At 41.4% G+C, this 25,000-nt stretch overlaps 1 protein-coding gene across 1 annotated transcript in view; it reads left to right on the forward strand.

Moving 5' to 3' along the window:
* LOC311051142 (phosphatidylinositol transfer protein beta isoform-like) overlaps positions 1–25,000 on the forward strand; it is a 32,134-nt gene that overhangs the window by 1,429 nt on the left and 5,705 nt on the right. Inside the window, exons 2-7 of the mRNA XM_084065551.1 lie at positions 1,930–1,960; positions 5,239–5,384; positions 8,622–8,713; positions 9,193–9,200; positions 9,843–9,917; positions 11,872–11,955. Coding sequence (XP_083921677.1) covers positions 1,930–1,960; positions 5,239–5,384; positions 8,622–8,713; positions 9,193–9,200; positions 9,843–9,917; positions 11,872–11,955 — 436 coding nt within the window. The remainder of the gene's footprint in view (positions 1–1,929; positions 1,961–5,238; positions 5,385–8,621; positions 8,714–9,192; positions 9,201–9,842; positions 9,918–11,871; positions 11,956–25,000) is intronic.

Genomic DNA, 25,000 nt, shown 5'->3' on the forward strand with positions numbered 1-25,000 from the left:
ACCCCCCAGAAGCAACGATTTGAGTTAAAAATGTTCGCTTTAAAAATATATATATTCAAAGATTTGCACACATCTTCAAGATCTTTCAAAAATAGCAGATCTACAAGCTCATAGCGCGGCACTCGGTGCCGCGCTATGAGCTTGTAGATCTGCTATTTTTGAATAGCCCAAAGTGTAAAAGGTCATAATTATTGTGATGCTATATTAACACATTTTGCTGGGTACCCCCTGGAACCCCCTCAAGTACCCCTGGGGGTCCCCGGACCCCACTTTGAGAACCAATGCTCTACATCGTCAAAGTTGCATCACCCTTGTTATAGCCACACACACACACACACACACACACACACACACACACACACACACACACACACACACACACACACACACACACACACACACACACACACACACACACACAGGGTCATAACAATGTGAGACAGATGAGTTTGAGTTGATGACAGTCACGTGTCATCGCTGTACCACATGTCACCTGACATGTCACCTGACCTTCAGGACAGAGTTCAGTGAATGAAGGAGGAGCCAATAAAAGAATAGAGTTAATCCATTTAAGACCAGGAACACGTCTGTGTGTCGTTTTTAGGTTTCCTTGGGCTATTCAAAAATAGCAGATCTACAAGCTCATAGCGCGGCACAGAGTGAGCTTGTAGATCTGCTATTTGTTTTTAATCGTGGAAGATTTTGTGCAAATCTTTGAATATATATATATATATATATATATATATATATATATATATTTATTTTTTTAAAGCGACCGTTTTTAACTCAAATCTTTGCTTCTGGGGGGTCCCTGGAACAACATATTTTACATTTATATTGTAATGTATATATAATTATACAATATTATGATATTATAGCAACTTAAACTATAAGGATTTAGAAGACATTTTGTAGAATCGTCCAAAAGCAAAGATTTGAGTTAAAAAAAAATAGATTTGAAAAGAAATATATGTATTCAAAGATTTACACACATTTTCACGATTTCTTTGGAAAAATAGCAGATCTACAAGCTCATCGTGCAGCACTTGGTGTATTAGTTCTAGTCTTAGTTCTACTGGATAGAACCCTGGTCCCTTAAATGAACTGTGTGTATTTTGAACAGTGTGTGTCTGTTGCAGTGTGTAGTAAAAGGGTGTGTAACTTGACTTGGTTGTGTAAGGCCGATGTGTTGTGATGAAATATTCAGGCTGTAGAAACATGGCAATGCACACACACGCACGCACGCACGCACACGCGCGCGCGCGTGACACGCACACTTATTATGTGCGAGTCATAATGTTATGTATGAGCAGTGGTGTGAAGTAACTATTAAGTACATTTACTCAAGTACTGTACTTTACTGGATTATTTAAAATATTCAATACTTTTACTTCTACTCCACTACAATTATTTGAAAACTTTAGTTACTAGTTACTTTGCAGATATAAATGATTACATTATAAAACATACATTAACCACTTCAGCCCTATTTTATACCTATAGGCTGTTTGAAAATAGCAGATCTACAAGCTCAAGTGTGAGCTTGTAGATCTGCTATTTTCAAACATTTTAGTACTTTGACTTTTGGTACTTTAAGTGCATTTTGATACCAATACTTTTGTACTTTTATTCAAGTAAGTTTTGCAATCCGGACTTTAACAGAGTATTTCTACTATGCAGTATAATACTTTTACTTAAGTAAAACATTTGAGTAACTTTTTCCACCACTAAATGGCACACGCACACACACACACACACACACACACACACACACACACACACACACACACACACACACACACACACACACACACACACACACACACACACACACACACACACACACACACACACACTCTCTCTCTTATGTGTATAATATGTCATCTGAATCATAATACTTATTTTCTTTCTGTCTTTTTTTCATTCTAGTCGTGTGGTGCTGCCCATCTCTGTAGAGGAGGTAAGACAAGTTACACACTCTGTTTAGGGTCCATTTGGTTCTATGTGTACACTCTCAGAGTTACAGATATGTAAGGGTCCATTTGGTTCTATTAGCAGTGGTGGAAAAAGTACTCCAATGTTTGATGTAAGTAAAAGTATCAATACTGCAATGTATTGAGAATTGACTTGAGTAAAAGAAAACAAAGTATCAAAGTGTACTTAAAGTACCAAAAGTAGAAAGTACTCATTGTGCATGAATGTCCCATTTCACAAGTGCTCAAATGTATGGAAAACCATTTGAAAATAGCAGATCTACAAGCTCACAATGCGTCGCATCGCGACGCATTGTGAGCTTGTAGATCTGCTGTTTTCAAATGGTTGAAATGTATATAGGGGCTGAAGTGGTGAATGTATGTTTTTTAATAATAATCAAAAATCTGCAAAGTAACTATAGTAACTAAAGCTTTCAAATAATTGTAGTGGAGTAAAAGTAGAATATTTGCCTCTGAGATGTAAGTGGAGTAGAAGTAAAAGTACTGAAAACTGGAAATACTCCTGTAAAAAAAGCCTCAAAATTGTACTTAAGTACAGTTCTTGAGTAAATATACTTTAGTTACTGTAATCCACCCCTGGTCGAAACCTAAGCAACAGTTTCACTGCCTCTCTGTGTGAAAACCCTCAGGGGTGTCGTTAAAAAAAACAGCAGATCTACAAGCTCACGCAGCGCCGCGGACGCAGGCGCTGCGTGAGCTTGTAGATCTGCTGTTTGTCAGTGACACGAGTCTGTGCTTTGTATCTGTTGTTCTCAGTGAAGCCGTGTTTCTTGTAGATCTGCATTCTTCTGTCCTATGACTCATTAAACCTGATGGTCTTGTTGTTGTTAGGCAGACATGGCTCTTAAAAGTACTTTAAATAGATTTACCGTAGATTACACTGGTATGTACCGTACGTTAGACCTATTGCTTGTAAGTGTGGCAAAGTAACTAAGTACATTTACTCAAGTACTGTACTGATTTTTTTTTACATTACTGGATTATTTTCAATTTTCAGTACTTTTACTTTTACTCCACTACATCTCCGAGGACCCCCAGGGGTACTTAAGGGGGTTCCAGGGGGTCCCCAGCTAAATAATGGACAGGGACCAAATGGACCCTTATGGGTCTGTAACTCTAACCCTAACGGGTCCATTTGGTTCCATTTGTACACTCTCAGAGTTAAATTAACATTGATTTTACAATATAAATTGGGGTCCCAGAGATAGAAATGCCATTAAATGGGGGTCCGTAGCCTAATGCATGTCAAACTGGGGGTCCTTGAAATTAAAATGGTTGAAAATCACTCCTAGAGAGCCCTACAAATCTTCTCTTATGGGGGGTCCCTGGCTTATCTTTTCAAATGGGGGTCCGCGGGCTAATAAGTGTCTATTTGGGGGTCCTTAATTGGCACGAAAAAGTTTGAGAACCACTGGCCTAGGTCATGTTTTGAGGAAAATGATAAAGTCAGCTCCTCATGACACTGGACACCTCTGGTAAAATGGCCCATCTGATCTCCTAATTGAAAAGGATCATGATGTTCACTCCCCTTTTTGTGACTTACGCCCAAAAATAGGCCTTTTTTTTGGGCTTAACTCTCTCAGTGCCAGACCCCGAGTTATCCCGAGTTTTTAATTTTTTAATTTTATTTTTTAAAGTGTTCAGAACCCAAGATATCATCATCTGAAGATGTGCAGCTCCATCCACTCCTTGTTTAACTTAGAACTGAAAAAGGCTGTATCTCGCTTCTTAAGCACTTTTTTTTTACTTTGAAAAAAACAAAAAAAAATCTTGGCACGGTTCGCAATATTTTCTTTATTTCATTGGCACTGAGAGAGTTGTTAAGTCACATGGTTTTGTGATTTAAGCCAAATTATTTACTGATTTAAGCAATTTTGTTTTTCTTTTTTGCTTTTTTTTTTTGGCCTATAAATCAGATTTAATCCTATTTAAACCTATTTAAATCTCTTATGTCACATAACTGACAGACGGTGTTATTTCTATTTAAATAGTCATAATTTGTTATCAATGTTTTTGGGTGAAATTATTAAGAAATATCATATAGTTTTGTTTTGGATCAGTTTTTTTTATTTTTTCCTGAAAAACTTAAAAAATGACTTAATAGGCCATTAGTTTAGCAAGGCCACGATAATATACTTTGGCAATTTGAAAACAGCAGATCTACAAGCTCACAACGCGTCGCGAAGCGACGCGTTGTGAGCTTGTAGATCTGCTGTTTTCTAAAGATTTGTATACATTTGAAAAGTTGTGAAATGGGACATTCTGCATGTTGCTGCAGAGAAAACTCTGTCTGCATGGTCAGATTATGATAAAAAACATTAAATGATTATGATGGGTTTTAATGCTTGTGCTACTTCATCCAAATAATAATATTAAAGGATCTACACCATGAATTTAAAAAAAATAAAATAATATTTAATATCATATTGTTTATGTCCCTCAAAGGTTTTTCAAAAGGTTTGAGCCTAAATCAAGCCTCAGATATATATAATACATATATATATATATATATATATATATATATATATATATATATATATATATATATATATACTCATTCACACTAACTTCTCTCTGGCTTATAAAGCACTTTCACCTGCAATACCACATTGTCCTGTTTGGCACAGGGCGCTATTGAGCCAGTTTGTATGCATGTTATCTCCTGGTTCTGTGTGGAAAAAGTAAAAAAAAGAAAAGAAAAATATATCTATTTTTTTAAGATATATATATATTTTGGTTGGAACTGAAAAACGGGAGGTATTGTTCCCTGACGTGACGTAGGCAGGGGGACCAAATCAGTTTGGTCTGTTTTTAGACCAATTTACAGAAAACCCCAGATTTACTGTGAAAGCCTGAGTGTTCAAACTGGGCTATTTTTGAGGATAGAAGAGAGGTAGGGGAGACCAAAAACACACTAAAAAAGAAGAAACAGTTCAAATTCATGGTGTAGCCCCTTTAATAATAGGCTTAAATGATAAAAAAAAAAGCGCCTAATAACAGCATTTTACCAGCCGGCCAAGGTGGTGATGTTTATAATTATTAACAGCAAATTAAATATTTTATCGGTCAATGGCCGGTAAATACCGGCTAACACAAACCCTGTGTGTGTGTGTGTGTGTGTGTGTATGTGTGTGTGTGTGTGTGTGTGTGTGTGTGTGTGTGTGTGTGCGTGTGTGCGTGTGTGCGTGTGTGTGTCTGTGTGTGTGTGTGTGTGTGTGTGTGTGTGTGTGTGTGTGTGACACAGTACCAGGTGGGTCAGCTCTACTCGGTAGCAGAGGCCAGTAAGAAGGAGACGGGGGGAGGGGAGGGGGTGGAGGTTCTGGTCAACGAGCCGTACGAGAAGGACGGAGAGAAAGGACAATACACACACAAGATCTACCACATGAAGAGGTACACACTCTCTGCTACACAACACACACACACACACGCACGCACGCACGCACGCACGCACGCACGCACGCACGCACACACACACACACACACACACACACACACACACACACACACACACACCACACACCACACACCACACACACACACACGCCTGTTGAAACACACACACACACACACACACACATACACACACACACACACACACACACACAGACACACAGACACACACACACACACACACACACACACACACACACACACACACACACACACACACACACACACACACACACACACACACACACACAGTGCAGTCAGATAAAGGGAAAACAGACAGTTACAAAGTGCATGTAAAGCAGAGCTTTGTTACATACAAAACTAAAGATGACATACTTGTCAAACACAGCGGACAACAATCATGGGTAAAGGAAACAACTCCTCCTCCACATTGAGCGTCTTCCTATAATAGCTGATATTGAGCAGTACCTTGCTAATTGTTTAGCCCTCCTTTTGGAGAGGCCGGCCATTTTAAGGCCCCTCACAACCAACTTGTGCACGTGTCCTAGACCAGTGGTTCTCAAACTTTTTCATGTCAAGGACCCCCAAATTGACACTTATTAGCCCGCGGACCCCCTTTTGAAAATATTTGCTAGGGACCCCAATAAGAGAAGGTTTATACGGCTCTCTAGCAGTGATTCTCAACCATTTTAATGTCAAGGACCCCCAGTTTGACATGTATTAGGCTACGGACCCCCATTTAATGGCATTTATACCTCTGGGACCCGAATTTATATTATACAATCAATGTTAATTTAACTCTGAGAGTGTAACAAATGGAACCAAATGGACCCTAACGGGTCCATTTGGTTCCATTTGTACACTCTCAGAGTTACAGAACCATAAGGGTCCATTTGGTTCCTATCTATCATTTAGCTGGGGACCCCCTGGAACTGCCTCAAGTACCCCTGGGGGTCCCCGTACCCCACTTTGAGAACCAATGTCCTAGACTACCAAAGATAAAAACCAAAAGTTTACATCTGTAGCCTAGCTGAGAGATGGTCTGCTCTACCTGATGATGTTTTAGGAGATTAGTTAGGAAGGCTTCCTCTAAGCTGTAATCAAAAGTACAGCCGACCTCCAGAATGAACACCTCTCTATGGTTTTCATTAACAACAATGGCCGCGTTTCCCAAACGAATTTGAGCTCCTGCGTAGCCTAGAAGCTGCGTAGGTGCCTCCACGCATCTGCGCAGTAGCAACCCCGCTGCGCACTATCTTCGTTAGTAGCAGCTGTGTGTGCCCAACGTCTCATCTAAATTGGCTTCAGTAGACACCATCTTCGTAGGTTCCGTTTCGTCTGTGCTAAAACTACATTCGTGAGACAGCATGCACGTGAAGAGATCCTGGACGTAGCCTACGTAAAGCCTACGTCAACTACGTAGTGCTATCCTACTATAGTTTAAACACCCTTTCCATACATATATCTATATATACAGGATTTTGCAAAAATACTAAGATAAAGTCGCACCTTTATCTAACTTACCTTTATATGAATTGGACACTTACATTTTTATAGGTACATTCTGTAATGTATTAAAATGCATTTTTTAAGGTGACATTTCAATGATCTTAAATAAACACTGCGGCCATTGTTCGCCGTTCAAAAAAATTCAGAGGATAGAGGGGGCGTCCCCCTGCATGATTGACAGCTTAACGCGTAACGGGCGACGCCTCCCCAAAAAAACAGACATATATACAACAAACACACTGCGACATGCCGTGTTGATAGCTTGCAGATCTGTTATTTTGGGTAGGGCGAGCGGCTGCAGTGCTTCGTCCTCTATGCATGAACCCGAAGTTTACAAATCGTACTCTCACGGATAATCCGATCATCTAATAAAAATATTAAGCACATGCCAAGTTAACTAAAGGTATATAAATGATGCTGAGCTAAATATGTTTCCTTCATTTCGAAGTTTTATAGTTAAACGTTATGATGAAAGTGCAGTTCCTCTCACAAAGTGACAGCTGTTGCGCTCGGCGAGCGCAACAGCTCGCCATGTTTATGAATGGTTAAAACATCTTTTGAAAATAGCAGATCTACAAGCTCACAACGTGTCACAAGCTTGTAGATCTGCTATTTTCAAAAGATGTTTTAACCATTCATAAACATGGCGAGCTGAGCGCAACAGCTGTCACTTTGTGAGAGGAACTGACCGTAATATATATATATATATATATATATATATATAGGCCTATATATATATATATATATATATATATATAGGCCTATATATATATATATATATATATATATATATATAGGCCTATATATATATATATATATATATATATATATATATATATAGGCCTATATATATATATATATATATATATATATATATAGGCCTATATATATATATATATATATATATATATATATATATATATATATATATATATATATATATATATATATATATACATATATATATAGGCCTATATATATATATATATATATATATATATATATATATATATATATATATATAGGCCTATATATATATATATATATATATATATATATATATATATATATATATATATATATATACATACACACGTGTGTGTGTGTGTGTGTGTGTGTGTGTGTGTGTGTGTGTGTGTGTGTGTGTGTGTGTGTGTGTGTGTGTGTGTGTGTGTGTGTGTCGGTCTTTTCATAGATTTCATAGAACGATGGGTGTTACACGCGGCCCAGGGCGCTCGTTACAAAATGCTTCGTAGGACAGTACTCCCCTCCTACTGTGGGCGGGGAGTATGCTGCGCGCATTCTGTCTCACGAATGTACTTTTACCACACACGCAGCCAGTTTAGATGGCACGCAGGGGCACAACCACCTGCTACTAATGAGGGTAGAGCGTAGGTTTGGCCGAGTCCCAGCTGTGTAGGAGACGCTTGCGCAAGCTGCGTACGGCCACGCATGACCTGAAATCTACGTGCCTGCTATGGTACTGCGAAGCATGTGACGTCACACGTTAGACCCGTCGTCGGACCTGCGACGATGCTCTACGCACGAGCTCTTTGGGAAACCCGGCCAATGACATCAGGGGTGTTAGCTGAAATGTTAGAGAACACAGAATCATCATTACACAGGCTAAACATGTTATAATGTTAGAGACTCTCTCTCTCTCTCTCTCCATAGTAAGGTTCCTAAGGTCTCTCTCTCTCTCCACAGTAAGGTTCCTAAGGTGATCAGTATGATCGCACCAAAAGGTTCTCTGGACGTTCACGAGAAAGCCTGGAACGCTTATCCATACTGTCGCACTAGTGAGTACACACACACACACACACACACACCGCACACACACACACACGCACACGCACACGCGCACACACACACACACACACACACACACACACACACACACACACACACACACACACACACACACACACACACACACACACACACACACACACACACACACACACACACACACACACGGCATCAAAATAATACTTAAATTACCAAAAGTAAAAGTACTCATTGTGCAGAATGTCCCCATTTCACAAGTTCAAAATGTATTAAGACATCTATTGAAAATAGCAGATCTACAAGCTCACAATGTGTCGCATCTCATTAATAATTGTGATTAGACGATGATGTAATAATTGTGACCCATAAATATATAATAATATTAGTAATAATAATGATAATGATATTTCTGTGAAGAGCTTGACATTCCGAACATGTTTTAATCTCTTCTCTTCTCTCCACTGTGTGGCGCTGTTTACACTGGACTCAGTTCTGACCGTAAGTAACTGTTATTATTATTATTATTATTATTATTAAATGATTTGATATATATATATACACACACACACACACACACACACACACACACACACACACACACACACACACACACACACACACAATCTTTTACCTCTGATCTGTGCTTCTGGGGGTCCCTGGAACAACATAATTTGAGATGTGGGTCCACGGTCCAACACATATCATTTCGGGGGTGCGAAAATAGCAGATTTACAAGCTCGCAGCACGTCGCGTCGCGAGTTTGTAGATCTGCTATTTTCTTCTTTTTCTTCTATTGGAAAACATACATATTTCCTTCTGGGGGTCCCTGGCAAAAAAAAAACTGTTTTCCGATGGGGGTCCGTGGCCACAAAACTACAGTTTGGGGGTCCTTGACCTGAAAACAAGTTCGAGAAACACCGATTTATAATGCTGTGTGGAAGAAGACTTCTGAGAACATGAACTCATGCACAACTACATCATATAAAGTGACGTGTGTGTGTGTGTGTGTGTGTGTGTGTGTGTGTGTGTGTGTGTGTGTGTGTGTGTGTGTGTGTGTGTGTGTGTGTGTGTGTGTGTGTGTGTGTGTGTGTGTGTGTGTGTGTGTGTGTGTGTGTGTGTGTGTGTGTGTGTCTCTTACAGAATGAATACATGAAGGATAACTTCTTCATAAAGATCGAGACCTGGCACAAAGCTGACATGGGAGAGCTTGACAATGTGAGACACGCACGCACGCACGCACGCACGCACGCACGCACGCACGCACGCACGCACGCACGCACGCACGCGACACACACCTAAACTTCTAAATGTCTAATCCTAACCTGAATCTTTTATCTATTTGTAAACATAATCTCTACAAATCAAATTAAATACTTTAAACAATTTTAAGTATTTTTACTAAATGTTTTACTTTTAAATAGTTTTACTCAAATTGTAGATCGGTAATTTTAGTGTGTGTGTGTGTGTGTGTGTGTGTGTGTGTGTGTGTGTGTGTGTGTGTGTGTGTGTGTGTGTGTGTGTGTGTGTGTGTGTGTGTGTGTGTGTGTCCTGGGCATGACGTTAAACTGCCCCGTTGTAACTACCATGGTCATCAATGTAGTGTAGGTGCAGTGGATGGATTTGCAACTTGTGTGGACTATGTAGCTTACATACAAGAAGACTCTTCTCACCGGTAGAATTAAGCAATATTACACCAGAGGGTGTGCTTTACCCTCATTATTGGCACGCCAGTGATGCGGTCAGGAACGAGAACATCACTGAAGTGCCAATAATGTAGGTAAAACACACCCTCGAGTGTAATATTGCGATTATACAACAGTCACCAACAAAACACATCCAAACGTATTCATATTGTGGGGCAATTCATAATAAAAATGTTTGGCTATTATCAGTTTCCCTGTAAAGAGAAGAGTTTATTTGACTGAGACATTAAATAGTCCCTGTAGCAGCGCTCTGAGGCACCGTCTCATCAACACAGCTGATTCCAGTAGGCTATATGCTCCGTCGTACGACCGTGTCACGTGGCCAAAATAACTGATCTACAAGCTGACAACGCGTCGCTTTGGCGGCGTTGGCGGCGGTGGGTCAGGCTACTGTCTGTTTGTTTTCCTACCGTGGGACAGCGTGACGTCACAGCACAGCTGTGCCATATATGGTCTAATCAGGTGCGGACTGGACTGCAGTGTGGAGTGATTTATTAATGTGATTAGGCCCGTGCTATCATGGTGGTTTGAAGCACGGCTAGATAGCTATTTCAACCAATCAGATTGCTTGGTCGGAACTACCTGTTGTATAATAATCTACCAACAGCCCACGCTACCTGGTGGCCAGGTGAGACTTCCAAACCCATGAGAACAACTACAGAGACACTTTAACACCAAGCAGCAGCAGTGCAACACTAAGAGCTTTGTCCCCTCTGGTGGTCCAGCCTATAGGACATTATACCCACAGACTGCATGGTGGTTGGAGGGTTTCCACAGCTTGGGAGAGATGCCCAAAGACCAGGCAGAAAGGCTGGCACAAGTATTGTGCCGTCTCTCTGCTGCCATGTATGACAGCGCCACCGCTATACGTGTGCCCATGGAGTGCTGAGTTTCAGGCGTGTTGTATCATGCATGAGGACATATGATGAGTTTCAGGCGTGTTGTATCATGAGGACATATGATGAGTTCTAGGCGTGTTGTATCATGAGGACATATGATGAGTTTCAGGCGTGTTGTATCATGAGGACATATGATGAGTTCTAGGCGTGTTGTATCATGAGGACATATGATGAGTTTCAGGCGTGTTGTATCATGAGGACATATGATGAGTTTCAGGCGTGTTGTATCATGAGGACATATGATGAGTTTCAGGCGTGTTGTATCATGAGGACATATGATGAGTTTCAGGCGTGTTGTATCATGAGGACATATGATGAGTTTCAGGCGTGTTGTATCATGAGGACATACAGTATGTCCATGAGGTTGTGAATGTAACCTCTAGCTGCACCTGAAATATTTGTGTCCCTGTATGCTTTCCCTGTGTGTGTGTGTGTGTGTGTGTGTGTGTGTGTGTGTGTGTGTGTGTGCGTGTGCGTGTGCGTGTGCGTGTGCGTGCGTGCGTGCGTGCGTGCGTGCGTGCGTGCGTGCGTGTGCGTGTGCGTGCGTGCGTGTGTGTGTGTGTGTAGGTCCATGGCTTGGACCCAGAGCAGTGGAAGAAGGCAGAGGTCGTCCACATTGACATTGCTGACCGGAGTCAGGTTTCCAAAGCGGTGAGACTCATCACGTTTTTTTGATCATTCACTGTTCAAGGTTCGAGGTCTTTGTTAATGTCCCAGAAGGGCAAATAGGTTTACAGCCGGAGTAGTGGTTTAAAACATACAGACAGTACAGGACAACAGCAGACATGAAACACTATAGCATAAAACATAAGTCTGGTTTAAAACATACAGACAGTACAGGACAACAGCAGACATGAAACACTATAGCATAAAACATAAGTCTGGTTTAAAACATACAGACAGTACAGGACAACAGCAGACATGAAACACTATAGCATAAAACATAAGTCTGGTTTAAAACATACAGACAGTACAGGACAACAGCAGACATGAAACACTATAGCATAAAACATAAGTCTGGTTTAAAACATACAGACAGTACAGGACAACAGCAGACATGAAACACTATAGCATAAAACATAAGTCTGGGCGCATCTAGTGCAAGAGATAAAATAAAATAGAAGGCTACATTCAGAACTATAAAGTCCCGGCATAAAGTGCTTGTTTCATCATCATCATCATCATCAGTAACATTATCCTCTACCGGTCACTGTCGCTCAAATTATGTTGTTTAAAAGGTTTTTGTTGTTAAAAGGACTTTTAAAAAAAAGCACTAAATTGTGATAGGAAAAAGTACTCAAATTCTTTACTCAAGTAAAAGTACCAATACTGCAAATATAGAAATACTCTGTTACAAGTAAAAGTCCAGAATTCAAAATGTTACTTGAGTAAAAGTACAAAAGTATTGGCATCAAAATGTACTTAAAGTAACAAAAGTAGAAGTACTAAAATGTTTGAAAATAGCCTAGGTATAAAATAAGGCTAAAGTGGTTAATGTATGTTTCATTATATCATAGTTTATATAAGTAAATATATAAGTAACTAGTAACTAAAGTTTTCAAATAATTGTAGTGGAGTAAAAGTACAATATTTGCCTCTGAGATGTATAGTGGAGTAGAAGTAAAAAGATTGGAAATTGGAAATACTCAAGTAAAGTACAAATACCTCAAAATTGTACTTAAGTAAATTTACTTAGTTACTTTCCACCACTGCAAACTAATCATTTGGACTCTCGATACTGCGTTCAGTTAATTCACGGTGGCGTTCGGACTCATTTCTTGACACGCTCGCCTCGCTCTTTTTGCATAAATAAAAAGCCCTACGTCACCCTTGTGCATTTTACTGTTAAACTATTCCTTTAGTTTGTATTTCCTGTGTCTCCTGTGTGGCTGCGTGTGCTTAACGATACGATACGATAATACGATAATACTTTATTGTCAGTTTGCACTGAAATTTGTCTTGCGACCCAGAAACAGCCATGTATGCAACAATAAACAGTACACACATTTGACATGACACAAGAAAACAACAAAATACAAATACATACATAAAGACATACAAAGACAAGAGCAATGTCCACCACTCAGCCTACCCCTGGCTTATAACTCCTGATTAAGCCTCAATGTGGTCTGATGGACAAAGGACCTCTTCAGTTTGACCTTATTGTATGTAGGAACACTGTATCTCCTTCCTGAAGGCAGCAACCTATATTCTCCATACAAAGCATGGCTAGTGTTTGAAGTGATATTCCTTGCCAACCTTATCATACTGTTATCATACGTAGATGTATAGAGCCTCTGAAGTGGTTGTCCAACAATCTTTGAACAAATGTTCACTTGTTGCAGCATGTTGTGACTTTAAAGCTACAGACAGACATCCATACCAGGTGGTACTACAGTACTGCAGGACACTCATAATAACAGAAGTGAAAAACAAAAGAAGAATCTGTCTACTAGCACCAAAAGATCTCAGACGGCGAAGGAAATAGACTCTTTGCTTTGTCTTCTTACCCACTGATTCAATCTGGTCTTTCCATGACAAAAGGTGGTCTATTACTACTCCTAGGTATGTATACGAACATACCTGGTTGATCTGTTCACTATGAATAGTAATAGGGGATCTGTGTATCTCTAGTGGGGCACCAAAAACAATCTCTTCTGTCTTTTTTGTGTTAATGATAAGAGCGTTGTTATCACTCCATTCCACCACCTTATTTACTCTGTGTTGGTGCAGTCCAGGATCACTGGAACTATCCAAAAGAGAAATCAAAACTGTATCATCAGAGTACTTTAGAATGTATTGGTCTGGCTTGTCAGTGCGACATTCAGACAGACATTTCTCAGTACGACAGCTGTCAGTATAAAGGGTGAACAATACAGCTGAGCTTACACAACCCTGGGGAGCACCAACATTAGTGGTTAATGCTGAGGAGAGGGTTTTGTTCACTTTCACCCTCTGTACTCTGTTAGTAAGGAAGGAAGCATACCAGTGAATTAAGTATGGATTCAGTTCCAACTGTACCATCTTTGACACCAGAATATCAGACTGTATTGTATAGGTTTAGGTTGGGGCTGACATTCCTTTTTTTTTTAATATCTTTTATTGGTGAAACAGGTGGTACAGGGAGAGAAGAAAGAGATAACGGTATCAACATATCACCGTGTTTCTTTTTAACTTTTATGGGACATGACAGGACATTGACAAGACTGGGAAATGACAAGGGGCAACGAGGAACTAAACAAAACAAAAACAAAAAACGAAAGTAAACAAAACAAAACAAAACAGGACAGAGTTTTATACAAATCAAACATGAGTAAGTATGCGTGTGCGCACGCATAAGCACGTACGCCCACACATACCCACACACTCACATGGTTATAACCAGGATACTTTAAGGCGGGGTTGCTGAAATGTCAGAGGTGCTCACCTCAGTGAGGAGTATTTATTTTCTATGGAATCAGTCTGGGTCAAGGGACGAGAGGGTATTAAAGAATGTAATCAGTGGTTGCCATCTATCATAAAAAGTGGAAGTTGAGCCTCGTAGGGAGTATTTAACCTTTTCTGATGCTAGGAATGACATTAGGTCCTTGAGCCAGGAAGTGGTGGATGGTGGATTTGGGCCTTTCCAATGCAGGAGGATACGCCTACGGGCGATGAGAGAGGCAAAGGCTAGAACATCAAGTTCCTTCCTGGAGATACCAGCGAGTGAGTGGGGCACCCCAAAGATGGCTATCAGGGGGCATGGATCGAGGTTGAAATTTAGCACGTTGCCTAGCGTGACGAAGAAGTTGGACCAGAAATCGGCCAGCCTGGGACAGGAGAAGAACATGTGGGTATGATTGGCAGGTGACAGGCCGCACCTGTCGCAGGCGTCGCTCATTCCTGGGAAAAGGTTACTGAGTTTGGCTTTTGTGAAATGGACCCTATGCAAAGTTTTGAACTGGATTAGGCTTAAGCGAGCACATGATGAAGTGTTATTGACCCTGAAGACTGCCTCTTCCCACTGTGCATCTGTCAGATCAGACTCAAGCTCCGTTTCCCATTTACCTCTGACCCCCGCGAGCGATAGCACTTTCAGAGAAGATATAATATCGTATAGTGACGAAATCCCGCCTTGTACTTTTGTGAGAGAAAGTATTTTACTAATCACGGAGTTTGTAGGAGACTGGGGAAAGGGTGTAAAATGGGTACGGGCGTAGTCGCGAACCTGGAGGTAGCGGAACAGGTGGGAGTGAGGTAAATTGAACTTGGTGCGGAGAGCTTCAAATGAGGCAAATGAGCCCTCTGAGTAGAGGTCTAGGAAATGGGTCAGACCTCTCTCTCTCCAAAGGTTGAAGGCTGAGTCTGAGCTGGAGGGTTTGAACAGATGGTTGTTGGAAATCGGGCTGTAAGGCGAGGCGGTCTGGAGCCCGAAGTGTTTTCTGAACTGGTTCCAGATTTTGAGAGTAGCGAGTACGACTGGGTTTTTTATGTAGTCAGGGCAACGAGAGGTAAGGGGGGCACAGACGAGCGCCATCAACGAAGATGGGCATGCGGAATGGCTCTCCATTATGCACCAGTTGAGGTTGGGGGAATTGTGCCAGTTCTGGATTCTCTGGAGGTTAGCTGCCCAATAATAATGTTGGAAGTTTGGCAACGCTAGACCACCCTCGCTTTTGCTCTTTTGGAGAAGGGCTCTACGTGCTCTTGGGCTCTTGCCCGCCCAGATAAATGTTGAGATTGTTTTATCTAGTAAATGGAAAAATGATTTGGGTAAGAAAACCGGGAGGGATTGAAAAAGAAACAAAAGCCTTGGTAAGATGTTCATTTTGACAGAGTTGATTCTGCCTGCTAGGGAAATGGGGAGAGAGGCCCACCGAATCAGATCGGACTTTATTTCCGTGACTAATTTTGTGATGTTGTACTCGATTAGTAGGGAGGGGGAGTGAGCTACATTGATACCCAAGTAGCGGAAGCCGTTCGGTGACAGGCGGAATGGTATGGCGCTTTGGGTAATGAGCTTGGCTGCCTCATTTATGGGGGAACACTCACTTTTGCTAATATTTAGTTTATAACCTGAGAAGGAGCCAAAGGAAGTTAAAATTTGTAAAATATTTTCTGCAGAGTTGCATGGGTCCGAAACAAAGAGCAAGAGATCGTCGGCATAGAGAGATACTCGATGTTCTCGTCCAGCTCTATAGATGCCGTTAAAGAGCGGCGAGGACTTGAGGGCGATTGATAACGGTTCGATTGCTAACGCAAAGAGCAGGGGAGAGAGAGGGCAACCTTGGCGTGTTCCTCTCGTTAAGGGGAAAAAATCAGACTTCTGAGAGTTAGTGATTACGCAGGCCGTGGGGGCAGAGTATAAGAGTTGTATCCAGGAGACAAATTTAGGCCCGAAACCAAATTTCCCTAAAACCGAGAACAGGTAATCCCACTCGACGCGATCGAAGGCTTTTTCCGCGTCGAGCGCGATAACCAATTCAGCAGGTTGCGTGTTGTCAGGCGAGAGCATGATGTTTAAAAGCCTACTGATGTTCGATGATAGCTGCCTTCCCCTGACGAAGCCCGTTTGGTCTTCGGATATAATATCTGGGAGGCAGGGGTCCAGGCGGAGTGCTAGAACTTTTGCGAGCAGCTTAACGTCTGAATTTATCAAGCTTATTGGTCTCCAACTGCCGCACTCTTCTGGTTTCTTGTCTTTCTTAAGTATGAGTGAGATAGTGGCCTGGTTCAGTAGTGGGGGGAGGGAACCTTGCTCCAGTGAGTGATTAAACATGTCTAGTAATAGGGGGGCGAAAAGATGGGGGAACTTCTTGTAGAAGTCTATCGGGAAACCATCTGGTCCTGGTGCTTTGTTATTTTGCATTGATGTGAGGCAAGAGATGATCTCTTCTAAACGTATGGGACTCTCCAGGCTGGTCTTACAAATCGGATCTATAATGGGGAAGACTAGACTATTTAGAAAGGCGTCCATTCTGGTGTTATCAACAGGTGGTTCGGATTTATAGATGTTGGAGTAGAAGGACGCAAATACTGAATTGATCTTAGAGGGGTCGGAGGTGAGAGAGTGGTCGGAGTCATATACTTGAGAGATAACATTTGAGGCTGACTGGCGCTTAAGTTGGAGAGCCAATAGACGGTTTGCTTTGTCACCATATTCGTAATGAGTACCTCTAGACTGTTTGAGAAGATATTCTGCTTTGCTCGTGGAGAGTAGGTCAAATTCTGTTTGCGCTTTCGCTCTGCTGGCGTATAGCTCTGGGCTGGGGGATCTGGCATATTCTCTGTCTATGCTGAGGATCGTGTCGATTAGCTCTTGCTGTCTCTGCTTAGTCTTCCTGGACATATAGGCACTGTATGACATGATCTCTCCTCTCATTGAGGCTTTCAGAGCTTCCCACAGCAAGGAGGGTGACGTAGAGTCATTTCTATTAAACTCCAGAAAAATGTTGATCTTGTCTGTGATAAGATCGCAAAACTTGTCGTCGGCTAGCAATCCTGTATTGAATCTCCATTGTCTTCTTGTATTGGGCAAAATATTTAGGTCTAAGATATGAGGTGCGTGGTCCGATATAATAATGGCGGAGTATTCAGTGGACCTAACCGAAGGGAGGAGAGCTTTGTCTATTAGCAGGGCGGAATTTTGATACCATAGTGCACTTGGTGATACAAGCGCGAAATTTGGCACAGATGACCTTCATATGACCCTAATTGATAATCAACCTCTGGCCACGCGGAATTCCTAAGATTTCAAGATGGCCACCACCAGTTTTCAAAATGGCTGCAACTGGGCCAATGTGTTGGACTATATCGCTTTGCTGGGGCTTATTTTAATATAAGAGAATATTTTCTGGAGGTATTCCTACCAAGTAAGATAAAAAATAACATTAGGTTCCAATATGGCGGCATATTTTCCAATATGGCTGCCGATAAATTGCAGAAATGTGCATCTGCTTATGGTTTATCCACATGAGCTTGTAGTACATGTATTTGTATTAATTATCATACACAGAATCCATTTATGGAACATTTGAAAGTGATTTATTAGCTTGGTAAAGCTTAGTGCTTACTTTTTGTTTTGTTATTAAGTCATTATAAACACATTCTCATTTACAATGGTGGCTGGGCAAGTGACAGGCCAGTGTACTAGCAACTGCAACCACAGAGGGGTTTGCAGATAAGTCCAAACTTAAAGCATTTTCAGTGTCCAGAACATGCTTTTTTACATCCACATCTTGTCAGCTTCTGGCATAATTTGGCAAACAGGACTGCACAAGAGTGACTGGCCCCATATATGTCCTGCTTGGAATGCACTTCACTTGCATTCACTTCCTTTGTGGAACTACTTCTATGAAGTTCTATCGTACATGAGTACTATGAACTCCTCAATGACTTGCATATGTTTATCATTTATTGCAACAGGTGTTGAACCTAATTTGGAGAAGTTGTTTGCCATGCTGACCTTTTTCCCTTTCCATGGAAGGACGAAACTGTGTGGCATCCCCTGAATGCATGAAAGAAGCAAAGACCTGATGACTTTGATTCAATAGCTGATGCAATTTCATGAACGGGATCCATCTGAGATCCTTCCCTCCTTCCAAAGGCAATCCACAGCTAATTCAAGCCAAGTCTTTGAACAAGTGAAACTGTTATGTCAACAATGTCAGTATCTGAGGCAGAGCTGCAGAGGATAGCATCTGACACATCATGATTCGCAGCTCAGATACTGACATTGTTGTCATAGCAGTTGCACTTGTTCATATTAAGTAAGTCTGAGACTTATTGTCAGTATCAGCTGAGAACGCAGGGGTCTTATAGACCCCCTGGTATTGCTGAGGTGGAGCGCCACACTCACTGTACCTACTCATACACTGATCCTGATCGAACCCATGACCATGTGATCCGAAGGTGAAAGCTCTACCGACTGAGCTACCCAGACACAAAGACTTGGCTTGAAAAAGCTGTCGAAGGACCTCAGATGGATCCCCCTTCATGAAAATGCATCAGCTATTGGATCAAAGTCATCAGGTCTTTGCTTCTTTCATGCGTTCAGCAGATGCCATACAGTTTTGTCCTTCCATAGAGATACACGGGCGGAAACGGAAGGCCTACAAATTCACGCCCACTTTTGAGATAGCGCCGCTACTCGAGGTCCGTTAGAACGACGAACTGCATTTCTCAATGCATTCCCTATGAGAGGCATTGTAAAATACCGTCATTTCATTGGTTAACTACTGAGGCTGTAGCGACTTTTTTGGTGTTCTAATAAAGTGTCCCATTTGTTTGATTTGTCCTTTTTAATGTCCCGTATCTGTCATCTCGATATACTACCCACAATATACTATAATATACTCCATCAGTATGTCAAAACCGCTAGCATCGGAGATCTAGACTTTAAGTGGTCGCATGGTATATACGTCACGGACGCATCCCTTGAGGTTTTCAATACCCAGAAAACTGGCGAAAGTGGACGTTTTCAATATGTTTTGGTCATTATCTCTGGAACAGAAGGTCCAATCTGCTCAGTTCAAAGCTTGTTGGGTGCGTGACTTTGAGGACATTAAGCACGCAATGACACATTTTCGGGTTATTTGTTTTTTTTAGGGGAGGCGAGCTCTAGTTGGGCAGGCGACCGCCTGTCCTGCCTCTACAGTGTGGGTACACCACTGGTCGGCGCTCGGCGCTCGTAAAGACAGTGATGTCACTGAAATGCGACAACTTGTCTGTCTGCCGTCTACCCTCTGCTGTGTTAACATTATGGGTAACTCGTTAAAGTGGCAAATTAAATGTGAAACACATCAACTATTAAGAAAACAAGAAGATATGTTGACAAAGACACTCCATACATTTGGAAACATATTTTTATTTAAATCAATATCGTCTCCAGTTAATGCAGGATAATTTTAAAAGTAGGCTAATTCTCATATCCTCTCATAGGGAATGCATTGAGAGCTGCAGTTCGTCGTTCTAACGGACCTCGAGTAGCGGCGCTATCTCAAAAGTGGGCGTGAATTTGTAGGCCTTCCGTTTCCGCCCGTGTATCTCTATGGAAAGAGAAAAAGGTCAGCACCTGTTTGAGAAAATATCCCTATATATATCTAAGTTTTTGTATTTATTGGTGAACATATTGAAAAGTCTGTTGCCCTAGGTCATTAAAAAGCTACCAAATCACTTTAAAATGTGCTATAAATTGATTCTGTGTATGGTAATTAATAAAAAAATACATGTGCTACAAGCTCATGTGAATGTACATTTATGCAATTTATCGGCAGCCATATTGGAAAATATGCCGCCATATTGGAACCTAATATATATTTTTTTATCTTACTTGGTAGAAATACCTTCAGAACATATTCTCCTATATCAAAATAAGGGGAAAATCAAAGATTTACAGCCCCAGCAAAGTGATATAGTCCAAAATGTTGGCCCAGTTGCAGCCATTTTGAAAACTGGTGGTGGCCATCTTGAAATCTTAGGATTTTTGCGTGGCCAGAGGTTGATTATCAATTAGGGTCATATGAAGGACATCTGTGCCAAATTTCGCGCTTGTATCACCAAGTGCACTATCGTGTATTGAAAACGGCAAAATTCCGCCCTGCTATATAAAGAAATAGTCTATACGAGAATAACAGTGGTGGACTTTAGAGAGAAAAGAGAATTCTTTTGCAGTCGGGTGGAGAGAGCGCCATGGGTCTATACATCCCAGCTGGCTCATAATGGATGACAGTGTCTTTGACATGGCCGAGGGTGTTAGTGTTCTAGGGTGGGAGCGATCTGCCTTAGGGTCAATCGCCAGGTTCAAATCCCCCCCCAAGATGAGCTTGTGATTGTCCAGATGAGGAATTTTAGAGAAAAGGGATGTCATAAAATTCGGATTGTCCCAGTTAGGGGCGTAGACACTGACCAAAACAACTGGGGTCTGATATAGGTTTCCTCTTACTATAACATATCGACCCTCTGGGTCGGAGATAGTCTGAGTCTGGGAGAACTGAATTCGCTTGTTGACCAAAATTGAGGCGCCCCTAGATTTACTGTTAAAGGCAGAGTGATAAATTTGTCCGATCCATGGTTTGCTCATTCTGTTGGACTCATTTAGACGCAGGTGGGTCTCCTGCAGGAAAGCAATGTCTGTGTTAAGGCTCTTAAGGTGGGATAGCACTCTAGTTCGTTTCACTAGCCCTCCAAGTCCACGCACGTTCCAACTCACCATCCTAATGGGGGCCCCGACTGATCCTCTTTGAAATACATTTGAGTTACTCATAGAACATGTCTAAGAGATAGATATAGATTAAGGTAAAGGTGAGGTGAGCACCGTGAATAAGTACAGATAATGACCGCCTTGTGTACACAGGGAATAAAACAAAAAAACAGAGGGCAACAACAGATAACAAAAAAGGGGGGGGGGGGGGGATGGGGGGGAGAGAGAGAGAGAGAGAGAGAGAGAGAGAGAGAGAGAGAGAGAGAGAGAGAGAGAGAGAGAGAGAGAGAGAGAGAGAGAGAGAGAGAGAGAGAGAGAGAGAGAGAGAGAGAGAGAGAGAGAGAGAGAGAGAGAGAGAGAGAGAGAGAGAGAGAGAGAGAGAGAAGGGAGAAAGAGAGAGGAGAGAAGAGAGAAAGAAGGAGAGAAAGAGAGAAAGAGAGAAAGAGAGAGAGAGAGAGGGAGGGAGACATCCAACAAAACATACATTAGTTGACAACATTGCAAAACATAAACTAACCATCCCATCTGGTATGGGATGTGCATGTTGTCACCCCTGTGTCTCCCGACTTAGATGGTCTCTGTCCAGCAGAGAAATAATTTCAACTTATTAACTGCACCTAATTAATCAAACTGATGCTATGACATCAAACCTGGCCGCAAGCGAAGGACTTACAGTTGATGGATCAGCTTTAAATAAGATAATAAGTGCAAGTTTACATATTGCACTATAAGTGCCGTACATGGGCTTTAAATTAGCTTTAATGGGCTTTAATAATGAGTGCCTGCATTAATACTGCGCAAACACGCAGTGAGTGGGCTTTCGGTGAGAGAGAGAAATAAATAATTAAATAAAAATAATAATAATAGATGTAATAATAATAAGGGTAATAATAATAATAACAATAATAGTAAATAAGTAGATAAATAAATACATAAATGAGAAATGAGAAAGTGCCAGCGGCTCAGATTTACTCCCCCCCTTTCACCCCCTCTCAGAGGCAGGATATACTGCTGCCCGATCGCTGTCCATGGTGCTGAAAAGATTTCAGCATTTCAGCACCACGGACAGCGGCCGCGGGGGCGGCGAGAGAGGGAGAGGGAAAGGGAGGAGGGGAGAAAAGAAAAACAAGGTATAAACCTCTCTGTATTTGATAGACTGGCGTGCTGTGTCAATCCCATATCGCGGCGACGGCCTGTGGGTGCATAAGGTGAGTCATGAGACTAAGAAGATTGATGTGACAGGCTCTTTTTACAATATTTGCTTTAATAAACCATTATTTATTAACTCACACGAGTAACGAAATAAAAAGAAGAAAGGAAAAAAGGAAAGGAAAGCGGGAGAAATGCGGGTTGAGAACAGAGACTAGATTTCACTAGGGGCCCTGGAAGAGGAGGCATAGAACGTTAAGTAGAAGGTGGTGGGAGAAAAAAGAAAAAAAAAAAGAGTATATTTAAATCCCACCACCCTCCTAATAAACAGAGGTCCGGGCCCGGGCGTCAGAACTCCAGTTACGGCATGCAGGGCATATGGTTGTGTGAAATAACGCGTGGGACTAAGGTTGGTGTGACGTGCTGGTTTAAAAACAAAACTGCAACAACAGCGCTGCTGTTAATACAGTTTTGCTTCCCAACCATTCTTTCCCGGCACACGCAAACAGAAAAAAGAAAAAGAGAGAAAGAAAAAGAGATAAAAGAAGTTATAAAAGTTGTGTACGGAGACTGGATTTCGCTAGGGACCCTGAAGGGATAGAGTAAATCAGTAAAAAAGGAGAAGCAGAAGAACAAATAGCTCTGAACACTTCAACACTCTTAAATTGCGAAGCCTACTAGAATTAAGTGCCGCATTTGACGAAAGATAATAGGCTGCAATAAGAGTAAGAGAGAAAAAGGAGGAGAAAAGGTAGGACAACGGTAGTGATCGCAGTGATAATATTAATAATAATAATAATAATAATACTAACAAACCAAAATAGCGAGGCAGAGCGAAAAACAAAACAAAAACGCTACCTTTAGCCCAGCCTGTGATGAGTCAGGGTTAATCAAACAAATCAAGACTATAACTGAGTCGGACATATTAATCAAAAAGCTTCTGCAAAACGTAACTACAATGTCTTAGGTTGGCCATTCTGATTTAACACTCCGTACGAGTAGAACATAAAGTGTGATTCAAATAGTGTGTTGGCTCCAATCTTGTTTGGCTCGCGCGAACAGAAAAAGGATAAAAAGAGAAAGAAAGAAAAGAAAGGTTATGAGAGTTGGGTACAGAGACTACATTTCGTTTGGGACCCATTGGGGAAGGGATAAATCAACAGGTAGGAGGAAACGTAAGACAAATAGCACTGAGCCCTTCAACCCACTTTTCTTTTTGCATACTTGAGTTAGATGTTGCGCAAAACGAGAGATAATAGGCTACAATAGAGGGGAAAAAAGGGAGAAAGAAAGACAGGAATAGTGATCACAATAATAACAATAATAATAATAATAATAATAATAATAATAGTAATAATAATAATAACGACAATAAGAATAACAGCAGTAATAATAATAATAGTAATGATAACAAACCAAAAGTCGAAAAACAAGGCAAAAAAGAAGCGCTATATTAAGCCCCTGCACCTGTAATAAGTCGGGGTTAGCAAACAGAACAAGACCGTTCCTGAGCTGCACATATTAAGCATAAAGCTTCTGCAAAACATAACCAATATGACTTGGGTTGGGTGCTCTGGTTTAGCACTCTGTAGGCCTATGAGTAAAAATAAAAAGTATTCAGTAGGCACCTGAAAAGTTCGTTATATATTCTCCTCCCATTTTAGTAGTAGGCCTAGCCTAGTTTGGGACTGGGGAGATATTAAGTCCGCATATTGGTGATTTTTTTTTTAATAAAAATAGGGGTGAAGTGAAAAAAAAGGAAAAAATAGTTCACATGTTCAGAGAACAGTCACTTAACTTGTCTTGGTCCGTCGGTTGTGAGCTTTTGATAGCTGTTAATGGCTGGCCTAGGTTACTGGTGCGCCATTTCTCCTTCTTGTTTGTTTGAGATTGTTCTCTGTGAGAAAGAGATCCACGTCCCTCTTCGTATGGCACAGTATTTCCTTCCCATTGAAATCGATCTGTAACGTCGAGGGCCAGCGCATTCTGTAGACGATATCATTATCTTGTAGAACGAGTTTGGCCTCGAGGAACATTTCCTTCCTCTTTTTCTGAATGGCCGGTGGAATATCTTGGAAGAGATGGATTCTTGAGTTTTCAAACGTGAGGGAGCGCTTCTCCCTGGCCATCTGGAGTATTTTGTTCTTTTCCTGGAGACGGAGAAAGCGGACCCATACGTTCCGCGGCGGTTGGCCCGCGGCGGGGCGGGTGCTTGGAGATCTGTGTGCTGCTTGGAGTTCGATTCGCCTCCCGAGGGGAGTGTCGGAACCAAACAGGCTCGGAAGGAAAGTTTCAAAAAAGGCAATTGGATCAGAACCTTCTCTCCCTTCTGGAAGACCGTGGACTTTAATATTGAATTTTCTGCTG

This window comes from Gymnoscopelus microlampas (assembly GCF_963454915.1).
Source record: "Gymnoscopelus microlampas genome assembly, chromosome: 8".
In the NCBI taxonomy this organism is placed as follows: domain Eukaryota; kingdom Metazoa; phylum Chordata; class Actinopteri; order Myctophiformes; family Myctophidae; genus Gymnoscopelus; species Gymnoscopelus microlampas.